The sequence below is a fragment of the Spermophilus citellus genome (genome assembly GCF_964194105.1).
Source record: "Spermophilus citellus genome assembly, chromosome: 12".
In the NCBI taxonomy this organism is placed as follows: Eukaryota; Metazoa; Chordata; class Mammalia; order Rodentia; family Sciuridae; genus Spermophilus; species Spermophilus citellus.
Genome location: NC_138198.1, coordinates 61136156 through 61161414, shown reverse-complemented (window position 1 = coordinate 61161414; position 25259 = coordinate 61136156). Strand labels below are relative to the sequence as shown.

Below are 25259 nucleotides of genomic sequence, written 5' to 3'. Positions count from 1 at the left end.
CGTGCAGCACGTCTTCCATGAGGCAGTGCGAGAGGTGCGGCGGGAGCTGGAGAAGAGCCCCCTGGCCCGGCCCCTCTTCATCTCTGAGGAGAGGGCCCCTCCCCACCAGGCCTCACTCGCCACCCGGCACGGGCTGGCCAGCTGCACCTTCAACACTCTCTCCACTGTCAGCCTGAAGGAGATGCCCACCGTGGCCCAGGCCAAGCTGGTCACTGTGAAGTCATCCCGTGCCCAGAGCAAGCGCAAAGCTCCAACTCTGACCCTGCTGAAGGGCTTCAAGATCTTTTGAGAGCCCCTCCTCAGGAGCCCTGGCTTGACTGCTGGGCAGAGCTGCAGAACAGGGGCTGGTTTGTCACCACCAGTTTTTCCTCTGATGGACCTCACCCTCTGGTGGAAAGCTGGCCCCACCTCCAGCACCAAGCAGTGACCCTACATCCAGTTCATTGTGTGAGCCAGAGGGACAGGCAGGGATGCTGTTCCTGTTCCTGTCAGACCTTGGTTCTCGCGGTAACCACTACACCTATGACCCTGGAGGGAAAGAGCTACTGCGACAGCTCAGAATCCTGGGGTCAGCCTTAAGCAGGAAGAAACTGAAGTGTCCATCCTGCTGCCAGGATCCCTGCCTGCCAACTGTGGACCCTAGTGGATGGACAGCTCTGAGAGGCCCTGTCCACGTGAAGGCAGTAGAGATGGCCCTGAAGGCCTAGCACCATCTAGTGGAGGGGAATGGAAGAGCGGCTGCTCAGAGGCCAGAACCTGGTCCTCCCACTGTCATCTTCTGATCTCATAGAAGCCCCAAGCAGCAAATTCTACAGTTTTTCCTGAAGAAAATTTAGTTAAAATAATTCTATTATTTTATCTATTATATTATCTGGAATCAGGATACTCCCTGGGATCCCACTGTTAGCAAGAAAAGGCTCTTAGCTTGGACAGGGAAAAGTCCCAGGCAAAGGTATTTCCAGCACTTTGCCTCTCCATGTGGGTAAAAGGGAGGGGGCTGTGGGTTGCCCTGGGCAGGAAGACTCTAGCTCTTTTTTTTTTTTTTTTTTACCAACATCGGGGTCTTCTTTTACCTCCTTTGTTAAGAACAGTGTCCACAGACCCTCATGACCAGCCTCCTCAAGTTGAATGACCAAGGCTGCAGGATAGATTTGTTCTCTCTAGTGACAGTTCCCTCGGGGCCCAGGGAGCCCAGAGCTGGTGGGATCAGATGCCACCTGGCGGATACTCATGGGTAGAAACAGTATACATGTCTGTAGCCTGGCTTGGCAGGACCCAGGATTCCTAGCAGTGGGTCGGAGACAAAACCTAGATCATTTTGGGTTAATAAAGCAGACTTTTGCATAAATTATTTGGTGTTACCACTGAGCTTATGGCTCAGATCTGGAATCAGGATACTCTCTGAGATCCCACTGTTAGCAAGAAAAGGCTCTCAGAGGCAGGGAGTGCAATCGTTTCCTAACTGTTTACCATGAATCCTCAGCAGATAAGCAGGTACAGGAGAGGGCTCTGGTGGGTGGAAGGGCCAACAAGGGAATTCTGACCCTGAAATCCTGCTCCTTCCCCTCTTAGCCAGCAGTCTCAGGAGCTTGGATTGGAAACATCTCTAACATAGTTTTCAGCCCCACTCCAAAAAAATGGAGAAGCTGAGGTTAGGGGGAGCCCACGAACTATTCAAGACTGCATACTGAGGGTCCTGGCCAGGGTTTCTGACCCACAGGCTGGCTGGGATTGTACACTTTACTCCAAGCCATTGTGTGTTTGTGGACCACCATTGTTTGAACAAACTATGCAATTCCAGCTGCCCACTCCCAGAAGCCTTTTAATAAAAGATTGTTTAAATAACAAATTTTAATTTGATTGAAGCTCACTCATTGAATCTGCTAATAAAAACATTAGGCTGCGCGGGGTGGGGGGGGGGACCTAAAACCAGAGATGTTCCAGGCCGTGAGGTGAGCTCAGGTTGGGATCCCAAGCCTGGAGGGGGATGACACATGCTCTGAGCACTCACTGGATCTCAGTTTCTGATGGATCTGGAAGGAGGACCGTTGAGACATCTTTCTCTTTTAACTCAGGTCCCACCTGGGCTAAGTTTGGATTTCCTGAGAGCAGCATCTCTGTTAGGTTATTCAGGCTGTTGTTTTCTTTGGTTTTGGACTCATCCAAATGCAGGACTTCTGGTGTTACCTTTTCTTGTGGCTGCATCTTTCGATTTCTGAGAGGAGAGGAAAGAGTATTGATCAGGAATGCTGAGGGAGTGGAGCAGGCCTGGCTCTCCCGAGTGGGTTAGAGAGTTTGAGGAGGAAATCCAGTGTACAGTCTGGGAGCCATTTGAGAAGAGTGGCCATGGTTTGATGTCCCTTCAATAAATAGCTTATACTTGCATGTGCCTCACTTCATCAAATCCTTTACTGCCACTTGTGAGCCCAGCATTATTACCATCCCCCCTTACAGATGAGGAAATGTGGCTTAAAGAGGTCAAAGAAGGCCAGGTGTGGTGGTGCAGGCCTGTAATCCCAGCAGCTCAGAAGGCTGAGACAGGAGGATTGTGAGTTCAAAGCCAGGCTCAGCAACTTAGCGAGGCCCTAAGCAACTCAAGATCCTGCCTCAGAATTTCAAAAATATATTAAAAAGGGCTAGAGATATGGCTCAGTGGTTAAGCACCCCTGGGTTCAATCCTCTTTACAAAAAAAAAAGCCCAAGAGGCTCATACCTGAGTTGTATGCTTCAGTCTCCACACTCTGAGTCCTGTTTCTCACCAAACCACACTGTACTCCCCAGGACTGTCATCTTACTTAGTACAGGTCCTTGTCCTTCCACATCCTATCCCCTAAGATGCTGCAGGAAATTTCTAATTAACCTGTGTCTGTGTGTTTCCTTCTCCAAACCAGCCTATCCACACCACCAGTCCTGTGTGTACAGCCCAGGCCCACACATCTCACTCCCTGGCCCATCACCCTCATTTGCTTCCACCACCCACTTCCACAACCTGATATTCCTCCCACAAATCTGTCCTCTCTCCAAGTTGATTTTACTTAAGATACCCCTAGAATGGAGGGGTCTAGCTCTGCTAAGAGCTGAGTATCCAGAGAATTCCTTGAGCCACAGAGGGTATAGGTCACTTTCTGTTGCTCCCATGGATGGCCACATTGATTAATTTGACTTGCTGAGGGGATGTTCTCTGACAGGGGAAGAGGGGCAAGGCCACCTTCTTAATGGCTACCCTCCTCTGGATCATGCCATTTGCTGGTCAGCTCCAGGGGGTGAAAGTCAAGAACAATTGCTGGGTTTTCTTTTTCTTTTCTTTCTTTCTTTCTTTCTTTCTTTCTTTCTTTCTTTCTTTCTTTCTTTCTTTCTTTCTTTCTTTTTCTTTCTCTTTCTCTCTCTCTCTCTCTCTCTCTCTCTCTCTCTCTCTCTCTCATCCCTTTATTTTATGTTTTTTTAATGTGGCGCTGTGGATTGAACCCAATGCCTCACACATGCTAGGCAAGTGCTCTACCACTTGCGATGTCGATCCTCCTGCCTCAGCCTCCTGAGCTACTGGGATTACAGGCCTGCACCACCACACCTGGCCTTCTTTGACCTCTTTAAGCCACATTTCCTCATCTGTAAGGGGGGATGGTAATAATGCTGGGCTCACAAGTGGCAGTAAAGGATTTGATGAAGTGAGGCACATGCAAGTATAAGCTGTTTATGAAGGGATGTCAAACCATGGCCACTCTTCCCAACCACAACCACAGCCCAGTTGCTGGTTTCTTACCAGCTTTGTGTTCTCAAAGGACCCTGAGGCAGCATTTTGTCCAAAAAGTCAGACAGCCATGGACTCTAAATGACCCCTTCCTAGATTTCCTCTGGGAAGGCAGGGCCCCTACCTCCAGGACCACCCCAGAGCAGCTCCTCACCTGTTTGCCTGGATGCTCCTTCCCAGGAGGGCAAGGCTTATGACCATCACCACAGCCGACAGGGCAAGGATGGAATAATTCCAAGGAGACCCTGAGGAGGGACACGCAGGACAGAGCCTTGAGGAGAGGCCAGGTGCCCCTCAGGCCCACTAACAGTTGGGGCTTGGGCTCAGACCAGCTCACAGCATCGATTGTGCCCTGCTGTGGAGATCCTTGTCAAGGATGATGAGCCCTCTGCACCAGGGCAACTGCCAGTGGGCAGGGGGATGACACCATGCCTACCCTAGAGAAGCCCTGGTCTAAAGGGGGAGGCAGCCGTGCAGTTGGAGAATAGTGGGGGAAAGAGAGGGGGAAAAGAGGTGAGCCAAGACAAACTTCCCAGTCTTCCATTTTGCCTCCTGTGTACTTCAAGGAAAGAAAGAAGGAAGGAAGGGAGGGAAGGCCGGGAGAGGAAGGAGTGATGGTCAAGCTGCCTAGAGATGGTACATAAACTGGCTAATCTGAATTTGGCTACTCAAGATTTGACCACAGTGGGCTGGGATTGTGGCTCAGTGGTGGAGCTCTTGCCTGGCACTTGTGAGGCACTAGATTCCATCCTTGGCACCACATAAAAATAAATAAATAAAATAAAGGTATTATGTCCATTTATAACTGAAAAAATTTAAAAATTTTTAGAAGAATATTACTCAAAAAAATTGTCCACAATATCAAAATGAGGTGGGGTCTGGCCTCAGGACGTTTACATGTGCTGCTCCTCTGACAGGAATGTTCTTCCCCCATATAATCTGCATGGCCAATTCCTTCCTCTTTCTCTGCTTAATTTTTTTTTTTTAAAGAGAGAGTGAGATTGTAAGTTTTCTGTCGAAGGAACCGCTGAGCTAGAGCCAACCAACAATAAAATAAAAAAAAAAGAGAGTGAGAGAGGAGAGAGAGAGAGAGAGAGAGAGAGAGAGAGAGAGAGAGAGAATTTTTAATATTTATTTTTTAGTTCTCGGCGGACACAACATCTTTGTTGGTATGTGGTGCTGAGGATCGAACCCAGGCTGCACGCATGCCAGGCGAGCGTGCTACCGCTTGAGCCACATCCCCAGCCCTCTGCTTAATTTTTCATCTTATTACACATCATCAATATGCTGTGCGTGTTAGTCATTTACCTTGTTTATTTTCTATCCACTAGAATGTATGCTTCACAAGGGCCGAGATTTTTCTGTTTTACTCACTACTGTAATCCTAGTGCTGAGAAGAGCACACAGTAGGAGCTTAATAAATATAGCTGTGATGACTGGGTGGCTGAATAAATGACCACACCCTGAAAAAAAGAGGGTGAGATTCAGCCAAACCCCTCTGGGTAGCCAGACATCTGGTCTCAGTCCCTGTTCTGGAGGGAATGTGCTGACTGATGTACGGGAGGGGGCTTTGGCCAAACCCTGCTCTGTGAGTTGGGGAGTGCCACTGCCCACCCACCAGCCAGTCCCTCACCACTTACCATCTTCTACACGAAAAACCCAAACCATTTCTTCCAGCAGCTCCTGAGGCACCACAGTGCCAACTGGGACTCCGATAACCTCTTTGCTGTGGTCCATGTTCCTTGTCTTCGTTAGGGTATGTTTCTGGCACTGAAATCCTTAGGCCCCTTGGCCACAGCTGCTCTCCTAGCCTCTCTTGGGTTCTGGTCCCTGAGCAGAGAAGCCCTGAAGCCCCTGGAAACAAAGCAGAGAGCATGACTGGATATCCCAGCGCAGCTTTACCTCCCTTCTAGGCAAAAACGCAGGTTTTCTCTGGCCCAGGGTTTTAGGACCAAAACAGCCTCAGTCCAGGAGCAGATGGGACCTGGGACCATAGAGGTAGGAATGACTCCATTCTTTATTAAAACTCATCACATGGGAGAAGAGCAGCACCAGTCTAGGAGGAAAGAGGACTGGCCCAGTGACAAGCCATGGAACCCTGGCAGTGGTTGTATGGAATCCCTGCCTCTCTAGCCTGCCCAGCATCCCCACCCACCTTTACACCCATAGCCCTCCTCAGCAAACTGTCCTACCCAACGCACTTCATCTCCCATGGTGGCCAATCACAGGCCTTTGTCTCATGTGTTAAAGCTGAGCTTATTGAAGGGAGATTAATGCCAAGATTACTGATAGAGTTCTCATGTCAACATATGAACATGTGGCAGAGAAAACTGAGCAAAAACACATAGCTTGCTATAGGTTGGAAGACACACGTGATGTACATCAACAGAGGCTGTGGTGTTAGCATAAGTGATAGGCACACTCAGAATGTTAGTATGTAAGTTTTACTTCAAGTAAAGTCTTACCTTTAGTGAAGTTTCCAGAAAGAAGTATAAACTCAAAGTTCTGAGAGCAGTCTAAAGCAGATAAGAAAGAAAACAATGCTTTGCAAAGAGATATTCTCTCTACATGTAGCCTGCAATCTAAGTGATTTAGAGTCCATAATTTGTGGGCCTGCTGGGCTTAGAAAGACAATGTATGTACCCCAAATTGCAACTAGTCGAAGAAGCAGGGAAATAGCTGCCACAGCAGGAGATAAGATTGATAAAATTAGGCAGCACACAGCAAGAGGAGGATTCTAGATGGGGCTTCTGCACCTAAGGCTATCATTTAAAACTGCCTCCGGACAATAGCCTTTATGGGCAGGGAAAGGAATATATATAGAATAGAGGCCAGCAAGTAAAAAGACAAAAATTTTAAAGACCATGTTTAAGCAAAATCCTTGGCTATGGTTACTTGTATAGGAACTGACTAGGAAAAAATATCCTTAGAGCATAATTGGGTTTTTAAAGAACTTTTAGCAAAAATAACAGCAATCCTGGACACTGCCAATCTATGACTTTGTATCACCTGCTACTAAAGCTACGCATTGGCCAGGAAAGACATCCCTTTCAAGGTTCATCTTGTATGGTCACAAGAGAAAAAGATCATCCTAGTATCATGAGCAAAGACAATACATGGTTTAGAGTATATATACTATATGTATGGGGTTATAGTTTGAAGGGATGGAGAGGTAGAGAAGTATCTATGAGAAACTCCTTGGAGAGAACATTCTCATTTATCCTTCCCATCATGAATTGATAGGAGATGGGCTTCATTCATTATTGTATATTTTTTATTCTTCCGTGTCCTTAAAAAAATTATTTTCCATTCTTCAAATACTGCATTGTCTCTGTTTAAAAGGAAGATGCCAGGTCCATTAGGCAAAACTTAGCAGGTAAAGCCATGTTGAGAACACAATGATCCGATTGTACCTTACCAAGATGTCTTCAACTTCCAACTCACATAGAAACTAAATGCAAGTTGCTGGTGACCAAGGCAGCATAAGATACTACTGTACTTAACCACACTTATCCTAGACTTCTTTTTCTAGGTACCCTCTGTCCTCTCTTTCCTAGAACATTTACTTTAGATAAGGTGCTGTTGTAAAGCCTTTCTCTACATCTTTGATACATAAATGTGTTTAAAAGTCTCTTGGCAATTTTTCCTCCAAGAATATCTATCTCAGTATCTACCTGGGAAACCAACCTTTTAAATGTGCTAGTAAAGAAGTTAGCACCCTGTCTCCCTGTGTCTATTGGAGGATATAGGTGTCCTCCCTCCAAGTTTTTAAATTGTGTTCTGCCATGTAGATAAAGGAAACTTTACTTCTTATTCACATAAAGCAATTAGTGAACACTGGGGATAGGTAGACAATGCAACGAGCTGATCTGGAGCTGGTGTTTGATTAGGTGGTGGCATCAGATTTGAAGGATCCAGGTTCTCCTTATTCTTAGCAGCCGCGCCTGTAACAGGACTCCACATTCTCATATGCGCGATCTTGGTGGGCAGGCACAGAGTATGTTTTGCTCTCACAGGTTGGACCAGAGGGTTCTGCATTCATTGGACAGTCTTTAATTTACCCTTCATGCACTGGGCATCCTGAAGGCGGTGATGCTGTCTGGTGATCTGAAGCACTTGAGGTCTGAACTGGAACAGCAGGAGTAGAGGCTGACAAACCCATGGTTGGAATCAGTGTTGACTCTAAACAATTTTAAATTTCCAGCTGTCAAAGCAAAGACACAGATCAATGCTGATGCCTAGAATGCAGCTATTTCCTTGTACCTCTTAACCTGGTCAATCCTTTTTGTCCCATCATGGGAACATACTAGACTTTAATATATTGCCACCTTTGAGAAACAGTAAGAAACCTGCCCTCCGGGGGCATGTTTCTAAGGGATTGCGGATTAGGCAACTGAGGACACAGGACTATTTTCTGAATGAGGATTCCAGACAAAGTGCACTGCCTCAGGCCAAGTAAATCTTGTACAACTATGAATTGATTTAAAATCCAATGGATCAAAGAGTGGAGGTGGTTGAGATGATAAATGTAATCACAAATGTTTTCACTTAATTGGTGGGGACAGTGCACATTTTGGTGTGCATTTGTATTCCCAAATGTTTGGGGGAGGAGTGTTACTTATTATAGTCCTACCAGTCTCATATCATTTTGAAATTCTCATCTAAGATCTTTGTACCTACTCTATTTTTTGAGAGAAAACATATATCTAAAAGTGCACAAAATACACTGATCTTAAAAGTGCAGCACCGTGGTTGTTTACCTATGCATACACCTACTTAATCACGGTTTATACCAAGAAAGAAGGAAATGTAGTTGGGATCATTTTCTGATGATACACCTTAGGTGGCTTATTTCATTTTAATTAAATAATTTATTTATTTTTGGTAGTAGGGATTAAACCCACAGGTGTTTAACCACTGAGCAACAATTCTGGCCCTTTTCATATTGAGACAGCTCTGGATAAATGGGTTAGGGCCTTTCATAGTTGCTGAAGCTGGCTTTGAGCTTGTGATCCTCCTGTCCTCAACATCCGCACCCACTGGAAATACAAGTATGTGCTACCATACCAGATCAGGTTGTTTCAATATGTTTAAATTATCCTTTGAGTCTCAGACAGTGGTTTTCTTAAGTAGATGAAAGAAATAGAAATAATTACAAAGAAATTAACTCTCCTGAATTCATTTGCTTTGGTCTTCCAGTGAAAACCCAGACTTTTGTCAGAATTCAGAGCCTCTACATGATTAGATCAGATCACAAATCCCAGGACAGCCTCTCCAGAAATTATTGACCAGCTCAAGGCCAGAGCATCTCCAATATAATCAATTAGTTTAAATATTTCAATATTTTAATGCACCTTTATTAAGTACCTACCATGTGTAGACATTGGGGCCTTGAACTCAGAGGTTCTATTGTTAATTCTCTTGTGCCTGAGGCCATCAGTGACAACAAAGCAGAGAGTCTGAGGCCCAGCTAGAACTATGCTGCCCCTGCTCACTGTGTCTTCCTTTCAAGCACTATCCAAATTTTCTTCCTACATAGAGGGTTGACCAGATGCTCCACAGTGCTTCAAGTTTCATTCCTGTGAAGTTGCCTTTTGTTTCCTGGAAGTTGACCTGAAGAGAGAATTGCTTACGTGAAGGCAGCATACTATCCCTTTCAAGGATAATATAAGATGAGATTTCCAGAATTGCCTTGGTAAGTTGATTGTGCGTGGTGCTCAATCACACTGGGCTCTGGATAAGTTCAAGTCTTTGGGTTATCATCAGTGTACTGTTGATTAACTTGTGCTCATGTTTGGTGACATGTCCAAAGTAAGTATCACATCTCATAGAATCATGTACTGACCTTGATAAACTGCTGCATATTTCCCTCTGTGAACACAATACTGGTACACTGCGAATAGCTACCTGTCCCCATTGGATCTGTGCCATGTGGGAAGGATACTAACAGTTGCACATGTTTTTTCCTATGACTTCTGAGATTGTTAGTCTTCAAAATTGCTCTTCTGATCAATGTCCTCTTTTGCCACCCACATATGTCACGGTGGGCACTGTGGTATTCTCATGGGTCAGACTTAGCCATGTCAGACTAGTTTATGCTTCCATGGAACCACTCCTCTTGTTCCACAATGGCCTCCCTCCTAGTCTTCCTATTGTAGACTATGTATGGAAGGTAGGTAAGCACTCAATACTGCAAGTGATCATATTTCAGGATTATAGTAATTACTGCCCCAAAAGCTTAAAAGAACACCCAATTAGAAGATGTGTTGCTTTTCTCTTATGCTGTAAGATTCTTAGTATAAGTGCATCAGAAAACAAATTATCATTTACATGTCCTTGCATTCTCTGGATAAGACTTCAACTTGTGGATATTGTTAATGAAGCCAAGTAGCAAATCTTGAGAAGGTCACTGTAATCAGTACTTATGGAAGCACAATGTATGACACTTACAGAGTACTGAATAATGAAGCAAATACTATTAAATATTAGGAAACTGCAAAGGCAAAGAGTTCTGTACTGTTTCAGATTCTGAAGAGTCAAAGGGCTATATGTAGTTACAAGGTTGCCACTTTATTCTCAGGATAAAAAATTAAGCATAGAAAAAGAGATGAGGGCTGGGGATGTGGCTCAAGTGGTAGCGCGCTCGCCTGGCATGCGTGCGGCCCGGGTTCGATCCTCAGCACCACATACCAACAAAGATGTTGTGTCCGCCGAGAACTAAAAAATAAATATTAAAAATTCTCTCTCTCTCTCTCTCTCTCTCTCTCTCTCTCTCTCTCTCTCTCCCCTCTCTCTTTAAAAAAAAAAGAGATGATACCCAGACTCAGCAAAGAATTTCCATTTGCATTGAAATTTGCCAATAATGCATAAGTACCTCATTTTCTACCCATTATTCTAAGTCTTCATGGACAAATCACTATATCTCAGACTGGCCCAAGAATTTTGTAATACATTTTTAACCAAATTGTGTACTTAAGCAAAGGCTTTCAAACTAAAATATCTTCTTCCATAGTTTTGTACATACCAGGTATGGTCTGGATAGAGATAAACATTCCCTCCAAAACAGAATTATAATATGTGATATGTGACAAGAAGGAAAACAACAAAACATTAATATTTTCTGATATATTCTAATTTATGGGTCCCTGTACAGTATCTGAGCTAAGAAGTAAACAGGTAAATAGGATTTCACTGAAGAAAGAGAAGAAAACCATAAATGCAATGTTTCAGACATGGTAGTGTAGAAAGCCAACATGCTTGGAGGGAAGGGAGTGAGGGGAAGAGAGATCTAGGCAGCTGAGCAGGGACTCAGGCAGACAAGGAGGTATGTGCAGGCCATCTCATGCATTCAAGACTTTATCCTAAGAGCAGTAGGGGGCTATGGGAAATGTCTTTGCAAGCAAGTGACATGATTGGATTTGTGTTTTTAGAAGATTACTCTGTTTTCAGCTTGTAAAACAGATTGTATTTGTCTATTCAGGGAGGATGATTGCAAGGTTGCTGGCAGTAACTAAGGTAACAGACAATTGAAGCTCAAAGTACAGTAGACATATAATATGAAGAGAAAAGGTCAGAATATATATTTGGGTAGGATTGGCCAATGTATTACACTGGATACAGGCATGAGAGGAAGGTATCAGGGAAATTTTTAGATGTATAATTTGCCTAGTTGGGGGGGTTATTATAGAAATATGACCACCCGAGTATGACCAAGTTTTTAGGTGGAGATCATGAGTTCAGTATTGGGGAATTTAAATTTGAGGAGTTTTGAGCTCTCTAAATGAAAATATCAAATATCCAGTTACGCATAGGGCCCTCTATGACTCCAGACACCATGTATGACTGGAAAACATGGCAGGGGTGAGGGTGGGGTCCATTGTGCCATTGCTACTAATTCTTCATATTCTTCAAGAGCATGTATATATTATTTTGAAAATGGGAGTTATTATTTTGTTTTATTCTTACTGGTATAAAGAGAAAAGCATAAAAATTCCTCCTCACTTCCTTTTCTCATTAGCAATCCCCCACAGAGGTTAAACTGTGCTTTGAATCCTGGAGAATTGTGGCTTCCCTGGCAACAGAACAGAATTAGTAAGCTATTTTCAAAAGCCTTTGTTCAAATAAAGAGCTGATCAGGGTAGTGGGGTTTCTGCACTGGACTGTAGAGGTAGACTCCTGCCTTTGTGTTAGAGGAGCTGCTTTCCAACATCAAGGTGAGTGATGGGGGCTAGCAATTCTGCTGTTGGCAGAATTAGGGGTATCATGTCTTGAATAACTCTAGCTAGAATACACTCCCATCACTCTCTTACTCCTCATTGCACTTTATTTTTGTCTGTGGTATTTTTCCTTACATGATATATAGTTATTAATGCCTCAATAATATGCCTCCCATCCAGACATGTACTTATCGACACCTCCTGTTGTCTCATTCCCAACCAGAATTCTGGTTCCACAAGGGCAGGGACTTTGTTTACTAGAACAGTTCCTAGAAGAGAACATCACTACATAAGTATTTATTGAATGAATGAAGTTAAAATAGCATGTGTGACCTTTCCACAAAGTCCCTGGGATCATGAGGAAAATGGCCTTCCTTGTTCCCAGAAGCCCTGTAAGTATCTAGACCAAACCTTATTATATAATTGAAAATTAATTACTATGTAAAAATGTTTATATTCATTCATTCAGCAGATATTGAGCACTTTGTAATGATATAATTACCACTTACCGAGAACTGTATGCCATGATCCTTTATGCTCAGATTGACCTTACAAGGTAGATATTATTTCCTGCCATTTTACAGCTGGGCAGCAGAGGTTCAGGTGTATCAAGTGACTTTTCCCAGGACATATATCCTATTCCTGGCATGGCTGGAATTCAAAAGCAGGCCCATCCTTTCGTAAGTAATGCTATGAAACTATTTTTGCCTTAGCCTCAAGCCATTTCATTTCATTGATCTGCAATTTCCTCCCATCCAGATCAGCAGCATTATTGCCAATCTGAGCACAGAAATTATTTGCGGTTCCTCTGTCACTTTCTCTACAAAGTCTTCTGTGAGTCCCACAGGCAGAGCTAGTGTCTATTTCCCCAATCCAAAAGCACTTTGCTAAGGTTACTGAACAATTACTGCTTAGTGTATTTATCCACTGAAATCTCTCAAGGACAAGGCTCTGTCTCATCCCTGGTGTCTACAATAGTATCTGGCACATAGTGGGAATTTAAGTGATTGCAGAATGAGCAAATGAATCATATTAGGAAACTCTTTTCCAACCTAAGAAGCTGGTGATGGAACAGTTGACCAGTTGGCCCATTTTTCTGGCTTTGCTGAGCCATCTTATTTCCCTTGTTACTTGAAGGTTTGTGACATTTCTTGCTAACTGTTCCATGTGACAGTGGCTTATTCTCACTAATTGCCTCCTCTAGGTGGTAGTTATTCCCAAAGGAAATGTATCTTTTGAATTTAGATCCTGGCTTTACTGTGCTTTGTGTGACTCCATTTCATAGCAGCCACAGGAGTCTATTGTTTCTTTCTGAAGAAATAGTCTGTGAGGCTCAAATTTGGCACCTCCTAGCATTAATCCAATTGACTTCTTCAGTACACTGTCATGGGCCTTTAAAAAAGTTCCAGTAATCAACCAAAGGCATTTTTTTTGAAAGAAATTAATGAGTTACTATATTTTGCCTATCAAATTGGAAAAATTAAAAGCATGATTTTAATCATGCTGCACAAAAGACTGAAAACACATTAATAATAGACTTAAAACTAAGTCTACATCACTTGAAAGTTGAAACAACTGTTCTACTTCTAAAAATGTATTCTAAGTAAATTAATATTTAACTACTTGATGTTTATCACAATGTATTAAAATTGAGAAAAATTAAAATTTTTAATTATCAAAAATAAGTTAAATAAAGGTACATTCAAAGAAGTATATATCATTCAATCATTAAAGGTTTTTATTATAGTTCAGTGGTAAAATCTGTATTTAGCATGCATAGGGCCCTACATTCAATCCCCATCCCCCTGCCCCCAAATAGTTGTGTTTTAGTTGAGTATATATTAACATGAAAGATTTTTATGATATATTGAAATAGCATGTTACATATTAGCATACATGGTATGAGCCTAGAGTAAATATTTATGTATATATTTCTTCTCCCCAGTAGTATCCTAATTCTTTGCCAAAGTATATACTCCTTCACTCAAGTGCAATTGGTGGCTGTATGACTCCTAAATTTTTGCTCTTCATCATGGAAATCGAAAAGCAAGGTCCACTCTCAGCCTTCACAGAACATACTCAGTTCTCTGGGCTGTCCCTTCAAGTATGTGGACACAAGCCAGTGTGAGGCCATCATGATATCTTCTTCTATAGCAGCAGCATCAATAGACAATTCTGGCTATATATGGTTGCAATGTGCTTGTTCTCTGCTTCTTTGCCTTCAGAAGTCCCCTTGGGTTCTATTGGCCCCCCACCTGTACCCCCACCCCACCCAGTGCAGGCCCCATGAGCTTCCATTTCTCATTCCGTTGCCTTCCAGAGAATCCCCTTTGTTCCTGTTAGGCTGCCTTGCTTTCTGTCTCTAATGGTCTGCTGGGTTCCACAGTGATATTCTGAAGAAGTTATATAGAAATTCATACGCTTGGGTAAAAGTTTCAGAAGAGAAGAAGCAGAATATTGATAAGTGGTTAAATTTTGTGGAATTAAAGCATTTTTGTGAAGAACTATTTGGGGATCCAACATGGTGGTGGGCGCGGAGAGATCAAGTCTCTGACCCCTTCAGCTGTGCGGGCATAGGGAGTCATAAACTGTCTAAATGCTGTTTGCTCAGGATCACTAGGCAATGCTGAGCTGATGTGGATCTGGGGCGAACAGTCTGGGCCTCTTGGAACACACACCGAGCCCGGATTGGCTGCATTCAAGCTCCGGTTCGCCTGCTTCTCGTGACTCAGCACTAACGATCCCGCTGAAATAACTGATTGGCCCTTCTGAACTTACAGAGGTAAAAGCCAACCGAGCCTTCATAGGGAGCGGCCACAGGATTGAAACAGGGCTTGGGAAAGACAGTCAGGACCCAACCCTTGCATTGGTCAAAGGGAATGAACAGACACCATTTGCATGGGATATCACCATGGCAGAGAACTGACGTCACAGGCGGAGGAGATAACTTCATTGAAACCAGTGGTGACAGGTGTGTAATCCCCTAGCCATCCTTCTCCACACAGCGGGGGAAACCTTAAGGGCGCCTCCCAGCTCTCCCATAAGGGCCCCTCCCAGCTCTCCCAGAGAGCGCAATAGCCACACCAAGGGAATCAGGAGTGGCACAGGACTTGCGGCGTGGAACTCCCGGCTACCGCTCCCACCAGTGCTGACAACTGAGGTCCCTTGCACCAGCTACCAGGGGGGTGGCTACCAGAGGGCAAGCAAATTCACTGGGAGTTCTCAGCCCCAAGCTCTACAAACTTAGGGTCTGAGGGAGGCAAACAGGGAGAGTGTGCCCAGGCGTTCATGAAAACAGGGCTCCCAGGAGCAGCAGACCTGGCGTGTAGGTTTAGAGTGCATCTTTTTTACCTATATTTACCTTATGTATGCAATATGTCTTTATAACTGAATATTTGTTTATATGTTAACACTCATGTATTGCATCCTGTTGTTAAATGACAGACATAATAGTGTTCCACTTGACTAAATATTCTATGTAACAGTAAAACATACTGTTGAGTAAATAATACTGTAGCATCTGTTAATACTTTTACACATTTTAATCAAACTTAATGTGGAATACAGTTTGCATATGTCAGATCATTATTTTTTTCTGTTTGTATTTATGGTGAAATTAAGAGTTATAAGAAGGATATAGATATAGGAAAATAAGCCCCAGATTTTCATATCTTGAATTGTAAATTTTAAAATCTTAACTTTTTAACATTTCCTAGTGATTTTAATAGAATGAATCTCCACAAACTTAAAGGTAGCTCTTACAGGAGAGAAGAGCTTTATATTTCTTGTGTGCATAATGGCCTTCTAGACTTCATCATTGGAGACATTTCATTTTTCTGTGAATGAGGTCAATGATCAGTGTTTTCATGTACATTAGTAAATTCTGACATCCTTGTTATTCTATAGGTAGTGTTATTTCAGGGCAGGAATTAGAGAAATGGATGTGGAGTCAAGGTTGAGTGATGCCTTATACTTATGACAAAATAATCAATGAGCTATGTTTTATAGTCTCATTTTCTGAGGACCAAGTAGTAAGAGGTAAACTGAGAAGGTTGTATATAAAGATTACAGTTCTTATCATTAAATGTTGACTTTTCAGCTACAATAGGGTAAAAGCTTCTTATACGCAGAATCCATACAAAAATCATATTGAATATCATTCACAATTTTATTAACATATAATTCATGAAGAACTGAGTTTACAGCAACATATGCCTAAGAACAAGTTCTGGGGACATTGTACACTCTCCAATATAGACATATTTATACCAAGTTAATTATACATGAAACTACACTAAATGAGAAGAAAAATCAATTGGATCAAAACACAACAATATAGAAATAAAAACTTATAAATACTTAAGCAAGAGACTAATAGTAGATGAAGTGTGGTTTCCAAATGCTAGGAAAAAATGGACATATAATCAGTTAAAGGTAATTGAAGAAAGATAAGTTACCCACTTGGAGCTACAACAGCATTTGAAAGAAAAAGAGTCACAAAGTAAGCAAAATTATTCACTTCCATTTGTATGCTTTGTAATATTTTCCAAAAGTTTTCTGCATATTTTATTGCAGTCAAATTGGGAAACAATCCATAAAGTTAAAAAAGACAAGTATTGCTCCTCTGGTTTTAAAAGCAAGGAAAGGAATAGAGAGAGATTTATTGAGCTAGAAAAAATTACTAGTTAGAGTTAAAAAAAAGAACGGAGATTACCAGAGTCTAAGTATAATGTATTTCAGCGATACTTGGCTGCACAGGGCATTTTTGCTTAACAAAGTATTTGTTCACGTATGTATGCTTAAAAAACATTGCTGTTTTTAGTCAGTCTTTTTCATTAATAAAAATGATGTACCTTTCAACAGTTTCCAGCCACAAAAATACACAATTTCCGAAATCTTTTGCTTCATCCTCCATATATTCTGCCATAATATTCACCAGGACAAGATAATATAAACCTTTTGGCAGCCCCATCAAGGCATTCACTTCTATTAATTTTAAGGCCAAACATTTTCTGCATAGAAAAGTATGATACATGGAACAACATAATTTTACTTAGTAAAAATATTTTTTTTCATGAAAAATATATCCCAACTGCTTTGTCTTGGGATTACATTAGAAAAATATGAGGTAATTACACTGTGTATTATGACCTTAGGCTATGAGCCTTAAAATTACCTTAAAATAAAAAAAAAAACCCAAAAAAACTAATGTTTATTTTTATTTTTTTATTGGTTATTCAAAACATTACAAAACTCTTAATATATCATATTTCATAATTCGATTCAAGTGGGTTATCAACTCCCATTTTTACCCCAAATACAGATTGCAGAATCACATCAATTACACATCCACATTTTTACATAATGTCATATTAGTAACTGTTGTAATCTGCTAACTTATTTTTAAATAATTTTTTTACAATTCAAATATTCAAATTCCATAGCAATCAATGATGCAAAAACATGAGAAAAACAACTGCAGTTTGATGTCTCATCATGACATTTCCATACCTGCTGTAGATTGCCTGTGGCTTCCACTTTTAATTTAAAAAAATGATTTTTCCATACAATTTGGGTGAAGTGGAGGACAAAATCTCCTGCATTGTTTTCGTGGGCAAGCCATCATACTTGAAACTACTGAACCCCGAATCAAAATATGTTTAATCTACATTCTAATTATATCAGTTCTTAACTCATCTAGCATAAAACAAATCCACTTTCTTCTGGTTGAATATCTTGAGCTCAAAGATATGTTACCTGGGAGCTAAAAAAAAGTATGATCTAAATGAAGAGATCTTTTTTGCATAAGGCAAATTTCACTTTTTGTATTTGATTTTTCTGCCTGTGAAGATCTACATTTTTTTCCTACAATGGTATTATGATTGATGTGTGATTACAGGAGGCTTAAAATGTGTGTTTGAGTCTTTTCACTGGTAAAAATACTATAGTTTGTACTCTAATAGGAGACTCAAAATGTTGCTAGCAAAACCTATTTTTTTAATATTCCTCTTTATTCATGGTTTTCTAATGGTTTTGATCTAGTCAGTTCAGACCATTTCAGATTAATGGGTGTCATCAAGATATAAATTCCCTCTATAATCATTAGCAATGAGACAATTCTTCCCATTAAAAATAACAACATTCTCATAGAGTCATTGCTATATTCTAAGGAACCACTGTTGCTTTTGCTTTACTAAACAAAATAAATTCCACATATTTGAGTCCCAAAGTAAATGGCAATACATTAACCTAAGCACCATGAGGAATATAATTCAATATATTACCTGTGAAATATAAAAACAAATAAAAATCAGAAATGCTAAGCCATTACCATGTAAACTATACCAGAGCTTTTAAAATGTAAACTTAGATGTTCTACTCACTCTCATAGTAAGATGCCTTAAACTCAAAGATATTTAATCACTCACTAAAGGTCACTCAGTGAATGCATAACAGTTTTTATTCTAAAGCTTTTACATAATTTTTTGATAATACATTGCAAAGTCTCACCTGTCTTCTTTAGCAATAAGACACAGGTTGTTTTAATCTGTTTTATAATGTTATATAAAAATACCAGAAACAGTCCAATGTATAAAAAGAGATATAAATGCCTAAAAATATTTTCTGAGAGGCTGGGGTTGTGGATCAGTAGTAGAGTGCTCACCTGTCACATACAAGAAGCTGGGTTCAATTCTCAGCACCACATAAAAATGAATAATTAAATAAAATAAAGGTATTGTGTCCAACTACAACTTATAAATAAATAAAAATATTTTTGAGTACATAGTTCTGAAGATTTAAGTGCACTGTACCAGAATCTTCTCAGCTCCTGTGACAGCTCCTTCACCTGCATTACACATGAGGTGGCATTATGGTGAGGGCTCATTTGAGAGGTAGAGAGAACATAATGAGACAGGAAGTCAGAGAAATTCATAAAAAAGACTTGCTCTTTTGTAACAACTGGCTTTAATAAGAACTATGTTGTGCCCCATGAAAGTTACATTAGACCTTAAAGATAATAGGGAATTTAATTAAATTACTTTTTGAAGAATGAATGAATTTGAATGTGACAAGACTAATGGGCTAGGTATATTAAAATAAGGGAAAAGTCTGTGCAAAAACTCAATGAATGTTTAGTAAACCATGCCTAGGTATAAAAAGAGAATGCTAGGTTTCTGATTATGCTATATCAAGACAAAAGTTTACTGAATGAAATCTGGTGGACCTCAAAACCAGAGCAAATAAAAGATGCAGTGGGCATAAGTCTCAAGAGCTCCCTACTTAAAATATCTGCTTCCAAAAAGACTACATGATTCATAGTAATTCTCAAGAGTATTATATTTCTTTCAATTTTAATTTTTAGCTTTTTATATAGTTACCGCACCATCTCATGGCCAGATCAATATTTTCTTGAACTTCTTCTTACATTAATATATACACTATCTCAGATATGTTTGTTTCTAGATTGTCAGGGATCCCTCCTAGTGAATTCTGAGATGTGTGAGAGGTTGAACTAGCATAGAAATTTGCTTATGAAAAATCAGCCATGTTGTAGGTGGGAAGTAAAAGGAGAAAAGATGCAAAAGTCCTCACCTAAATTTGTATGTGCTGAAACTACACAAGGTTATTCCAATGATGTCTGGTTTGGGTTAAGGAAGCAACTTTTCTTATATATTATAACACAAATTTCATCAAATGTTTGTTACAGACTTTCTGAGACCACCTAAATTTTTCTTAGTAATTTCTACATTGAAAAACTACTGTTACCTTTAAACAAAACTATCCATTGCAATAAATCTGAAATAGTTCTTTAATATTGCAAAACAGAAAACTGATGGCATTATTCACTGAATACCAATATTTTCCAATAACACCTCACAACACAATATATGTACCTTATATAGTTTCACACCTGTACAGATTCTTAACACAATGGATAGATAATTAAAGTAAAGAGTTAAATGAGACTCAGAAACAACTAATTATAGTAAAAATTATTATTACCTTATTTCAAATACTAGTGCATCCTTTTGCTTTTTTTCCCGAAAGTTAATTTTTTTTAACATTTGGTATTGTATTTCACTTTATTTAAATAACATAATAAATAGTATTGTTTTTTTCATATGTACTCTCTGATGCATCTCAAATATATTTGCATACCCTAAGACCTTAGCTGTTTTCTATACACATTATTCATTAGAGAAACAGTAGTTACTTCTGAAGTCTATATTGCTCTTTTCAAATGAGGTCTTGCAGTTTTTTTAAAAAATATCTGAAATAATTATAATGAACTTATTTCTAATTAGCACATAGTAAGTGCCTGATAAATATTTGTGAAAAGGATGAAGAAATAATAAAAGCATTTATATAATCTGTACAATAGGGTATGTGGTATTTCATAATTTTAGCTACAACTTATTGAATATTATAACAATCTTACTATGTGAGTAAGATGTGGGTATGATGAACCAATAATAAATAAAAATTGCATGATGCATTGTTAGTTATTCACCAAACAATTTTTTTCAAAAACAGACACTCTGGTGCTCATACTGAGAGAGCTCGGAGGCCATCTGTGCCACCACGGTACCTATAACCACTCCAGACAGGACCCCTACTGAGACACAGCCCAAGTGCCCCTACCACAGAGCTTCACCCCGCTCTGAGCATGGCTGGCTCGCTGCCACCCCAGCTCTCTTCAACCCAGACAGAGCCAGCATTCCACTCCTTGGAGAGAACTCCCGGTCCTTCCAGATCCTGCACTTCCTGATGGCTACCAGAAATCTAGATGTGATCGCGGGACATGCTCACTAATTCATTTCCAGGGGACGGAGGGAGATGGGGAGAGAAAACACACATAAAGGAGAGCATGCGTCAGCCACAGCCCAGGTCTGCAGAAGAGGTGAGGCCCTGTGGGGGACCAGCCAGGGCATGGAGACCCAAAGCCTTACAGAGGACGATCCCCAGCTGCAGGCTCAACCAGCAGGCAGGAGCAGGAGGGGCAGAGCCAGCTCCCATGTGAGGAGGGGCCAGAAACCCAGGAGACAGCGGGGTGCCTGCAGACAGCACCCCCTTCACACCTGCTGACAGCCCTTCCCTGCACTTGGAGGAGACTAAGAAGGGGGTGCAGAGGTGGAAACGAGGTTCTGACCCATGGAGGACGATGGAGCCCACTTTCACCGAGTCCCCAGGGCTCTGAGAGGGAGAAGCGTGGGGCAGAGGGGTGAGGAAGAGCATCAAAATATGCCCCTGTTCCTTAAACAGAGATCCCTCTGTCCTTCAGCCACAGCAAGCCGGGGCCTGGCACCACTGAGTCGGGAATGGTGAGGGCGTTGGCACTCACAGTGGCAAGGGGAAAAGTCAATCTGAGGGTCCTGGGCAGCTCTGCGATGAGGGGGCGGGGCTGAGATGTGCCCCGTGCTCCCCAGGCCCCGCCCAGCGCCGCCACCGGGACCCCTGGCGCTCAGCACGATGCGCCCCTCCGCTGGCGCCCAGCCTGGGTGGTGCTGGAGCTCGGGCTCTGGGGAGCCTCCTGCTCAGAATCCTGCAGCACAGTCCCAGAGGCGAGGCTCAGCGCTAGGTCGCAGGGGCCCTAGGGACATGGATGGGCGCGCGCTGGCCGCTGGAGGGCTCATCTGGGCGCAGGGGTGGAGGGCGGTCCCCACTCACGTAGCTGTCCCTCAGAGCCTTGACCGCCGCCAGCGCCCTCGGGTCCAGAAAGCGGTAGTGCGACAGCAGGCAGCGCCTGGGCACTGTCCCCCTGGAGTCCGACGCCACACCCAGTGTCCACAGAACCCACAGCCACAAGGCCACCCAAAAAGCTCCGCTCCTGGGCCTCATCTCTGCTCCTGCAGGAGGCGAGGACGTCAGGGACACCCAAGGCATGAGCCTTCCAGGGCAGCCCCTGCCTGTGGTTCCAGTGGAGGGGTCTCATCCTCAGAGAGCGTGGCTGATCCCATGTAGGGACAGACCTCGTGGACCTCGACGGTCTCCACCGCTGCGCTCTTTCCCTTCACTCCTCACCTGTGTCTCCCTTCCCTGCCTCGGGCTGCTGCAGGACCCACCGTCCACTGTCTTCTGTGGTGATCTGAGCGCCGACCACCTTCCACTCTGCTCCCTGCCCGGGCCATGGTGGTGGCTTCTATGAGGAGGAGCTCTTAGCCGGGCTTTCTGAACGTCAGCCGTTCCTTTCTGAACGTCAGCGCTGGCTCCAGTCCCCAGGATCCCAGCCAGGGTTACCCCATAAATGGTCCTGAAACTACTTTATATAATGGGATAAGAAAGAGGCTGATCTTGTTCGACGTGGAGGATGCATGCCATTACACATTTGTGAAAGCTCACAGGACATATGAAGTCACGAGTAGCCCCCATGTGAACTGTGGAGTTGGAGTGACCATGATGAGCCAGCACAGGTTCACCCAGCTGTACGTGCACCCCTGCGGTGGGGACGCTGCAGGCGGGGAGCAGGGAAGCAGGCAGGGGGTGTATGGGAACTGCTGTGTTCTCCACCTAGTCTTGCTCTGAACCTAAAACTACTCTAAAAAATTAATTTTTTTAAAAGTGAAAATAAGTTTAATAAACAGGAAATTAGAAAAGTTCTGTGGTACAGAAGTCCAGGCTCCTGCTTTCAGGTTGGCGTCCCTATTGGAGGCGAGCATCTTACTGCCTCGACTGTGCTTTGCACTCACATGTTCCAGTCAAATAGGCCTCTCCCGGCCAGGCTCTCCTGGCCTCGAGGACTGCCACCTCTTACCTGCCCTAGGTTTGACCTGAGTGTCACAGCACACCTGCCTGGCGCTCCCCTCAGAAAATTTCACTGCCGCTGCACAGGCAGCTGTGGACATGTGTTTTAGATTCATGGACCGCGGGTGGCCCTGTGGGAAGCTGAACTGAACATCATCCGAGCCCCTTCAGTCCAGATCTATAAGATCACTCAGTCTCCGACACCTTTGGTCTCTCCTCTTGACCCTAACTGCAAAGTCCATGGGGCAAAATCCAGTGTGGCCTTTGACTATCCATACAGCCTTCAACTACACATACGACATTCAGCTGCCACCTCCTCTTTGTAGTGTGCCCTGATCAAGAAGAACACACTGATCAAGTATCTGTGCTTCCTGCAGCACTTCCCACAATATTTATTATGTCCTCCACCCCGACTCCCACTACAGGAATTTGTTTCTGTGCCTGTGCTCCTATGCCAAGAAGTAACTTCCACTCCCTGGCATGATGCTGGCCATTTGCTGATGCTTCATAAGTATGTAAGGGAACTAGGACATCTGGGTGGCTATAGTATTTTAAACAAGTTGCTACAATATCACTGCAGATATTCAGTAAAATGTAAAAATTTCACTCTTCATCTACCTAAGCATAATTTACGCATCTATTCAATCATCCATCCATGAATCCATTTATCTGACCATCTATCCATCCATCCACCCATCCACCCACCCATGCATCCATTCATCCATCTACCTACCCATCCATCCATCCATCCATCCATCCACCCATTCATCCATTCATCCATCTACCCACCCATCTATCCATCCATCCTCCACCCACCTAATAACATGCAATACTGCCTTTTCTGTTAGGCCTTTTTATGAGTGATTTTTTAAAACATATGAAAAAGAAAAGAGGACTAGAAAATGTGAGATTTGTTCCTTGCCCTGACTTGGGTTGCCACTGAATAGGAGACGTAATCTATGACAGTGAGGACAACATGTTGTCCATGTTTTTGTTCCGTAGCTTGCACAGGGACTCACATTCAGTAGCAAGTAGTAAACAACTGAAGAATCAATGGATAAAAATTTAAAAATTCAGGTCAGTAAGAGAAAAGTGTCAAAGACATGAAGCAGACCCAATGCTTCAGGAGAGTGGAGGGGGTCTTGCGCACGGGCCCCTGGGAACAGGCTTTCCAGGGTCACCCACACTGCCACCCACACTGGTCACCCACACTGCCACCATGCCACTGCTTACAGAAACGCTTGGCACTGAGGAGTCCCCCGGTAAGTGTTTTTGTCTTGAAGTGAGGTACCCACTGGGCCGAGCTGGGCACTGAGGCACAAGCAAAGGGGACACAGTCTCTGCCCTCAATGAGTCTCCTGGGGCAATGTCTTGGGAGCGAGCCAATGGGGAAGTGGGGGTCAGAAAGATGGCAGTGTGCAGCCATAAAAGAGCCATTTACACCACATGGAGCGGAGCAGAGGTCCTAAAGGGACTGTTGATGAATAGGTTTCTAATTTGACTAGGTTTGAATCTGTGTTTGCAATTAGCAGCATCCATTTGCATACAATTAGTGTGCAAAGCCCTTAAAAATAGTTTGTTCTCTAAAGTAGGTTAAATATCCCCCCCCACCCTTGCTGCAAATGTGCCTGCGCTATTGATTTGTTTCACATATTTATTGCCCTTTATAGACCAAGGATAGACCTGAGCCCAGTCTAGATCTGAGGAGCTGGATTCATTTGTCCTGCCTGGTCCTGGTCAGAACCAAGGCTGAACTTTCCAAGAGCTCTAACGTTAGACAAATTCCACCAAAAGACAGAGGCCGGGTGGCCAAGGGCAGAAGCCATGAGCAAGCCACAGGTCTATCGAGATGGAAAACACATGGTTCTCACTCTTAAAAAAAAAAAAAAGTAAAAGAGAACAGAAAATTGTACACTATTTTGTGGTTGAGAAGATGGATGGCAGTGTCCCTGCCCGAGTACCCACAAAGGATGATACCTAGAGCTAAGCTGCCCTGAGAGTCCACGTGCCTCAGTCCTCCCCCCTGTCAAATGGGAGTGTTATGATTCATGCGTCAGAGCCCCTGTGTGATAAGCATCCAACCAATAAGCCTGTGCCGTGGAGAAGGCAGGACCCAGCCTACATGGACATGGAGTGATCAGTCAGGATCCATAGCCAAGGCTTCTCAGGCCAGAGTACCCGGTGCACCCGGGCTCTTACCACAGAAGGGGAGAAACCTTCCCCTTGTCGTATTTGCCCTGAAGGGTGAGTCTGGGGCAGCAGTGGCATTAAGCTCCGACCCAGTCACACGTACACCTCGGTGCTTTGTCCAGATGGAGTTAACACCAGACTTGAGTGGGGGATTAAAAGAACAATTTTCCTCCTCTAAGTTGTTCTTGCCAGGTATTGTGGACACAGCATCAAAGAGCCTAATTCATACAATACCCTGTGAGAATCTCCCTGTGTTAAATGTGCAGGGGAGAAGAGCAGACCTTAATGTCTAGTCTCTGTAGCAGATGGATGCCCAGGAGGAGCGGAAGGAGCTGGCCCCAGCACTGGATTCCTCCTCCCAG

At 42.9% G+C, this 25259-nt stretch overlaps 1 protein-coding gene and 1 long non-coding RNA gene across 4 annotated transcripts in view; one reads left to right on the top strand and one right to left on the bottom strand.

Annotated features, from left to right (window-relative positions):
- The window catches only part of LOC308631439, a 566835-nt gene that overhangs the window by 316740 nt on the left and 224836 nt on the right, over positions 1-25259 (top strand). The window lies entirely within an intron of this gene.
- LOC308631949 (organic solute transporter subunit beta-like) lies at positions 2008-5507 on the bottom strand (the record flags this gene model as incomplete). The annotated part of the gene is made up of 3 exons (XM_081263493.1): positions 5389-5507; positions 3903-3993; positions 2008-2215 (listed from the first exon to the last, which is right to left on the bottom strand). Exons 1-3 carry the CDS (start codon positions 5483-5485, stop codon positions 2008-2010), a joined length of 396 nt encoding a protein of 131 aa, XP_081119619.1. The 5' UTR covers positions 5486-5507.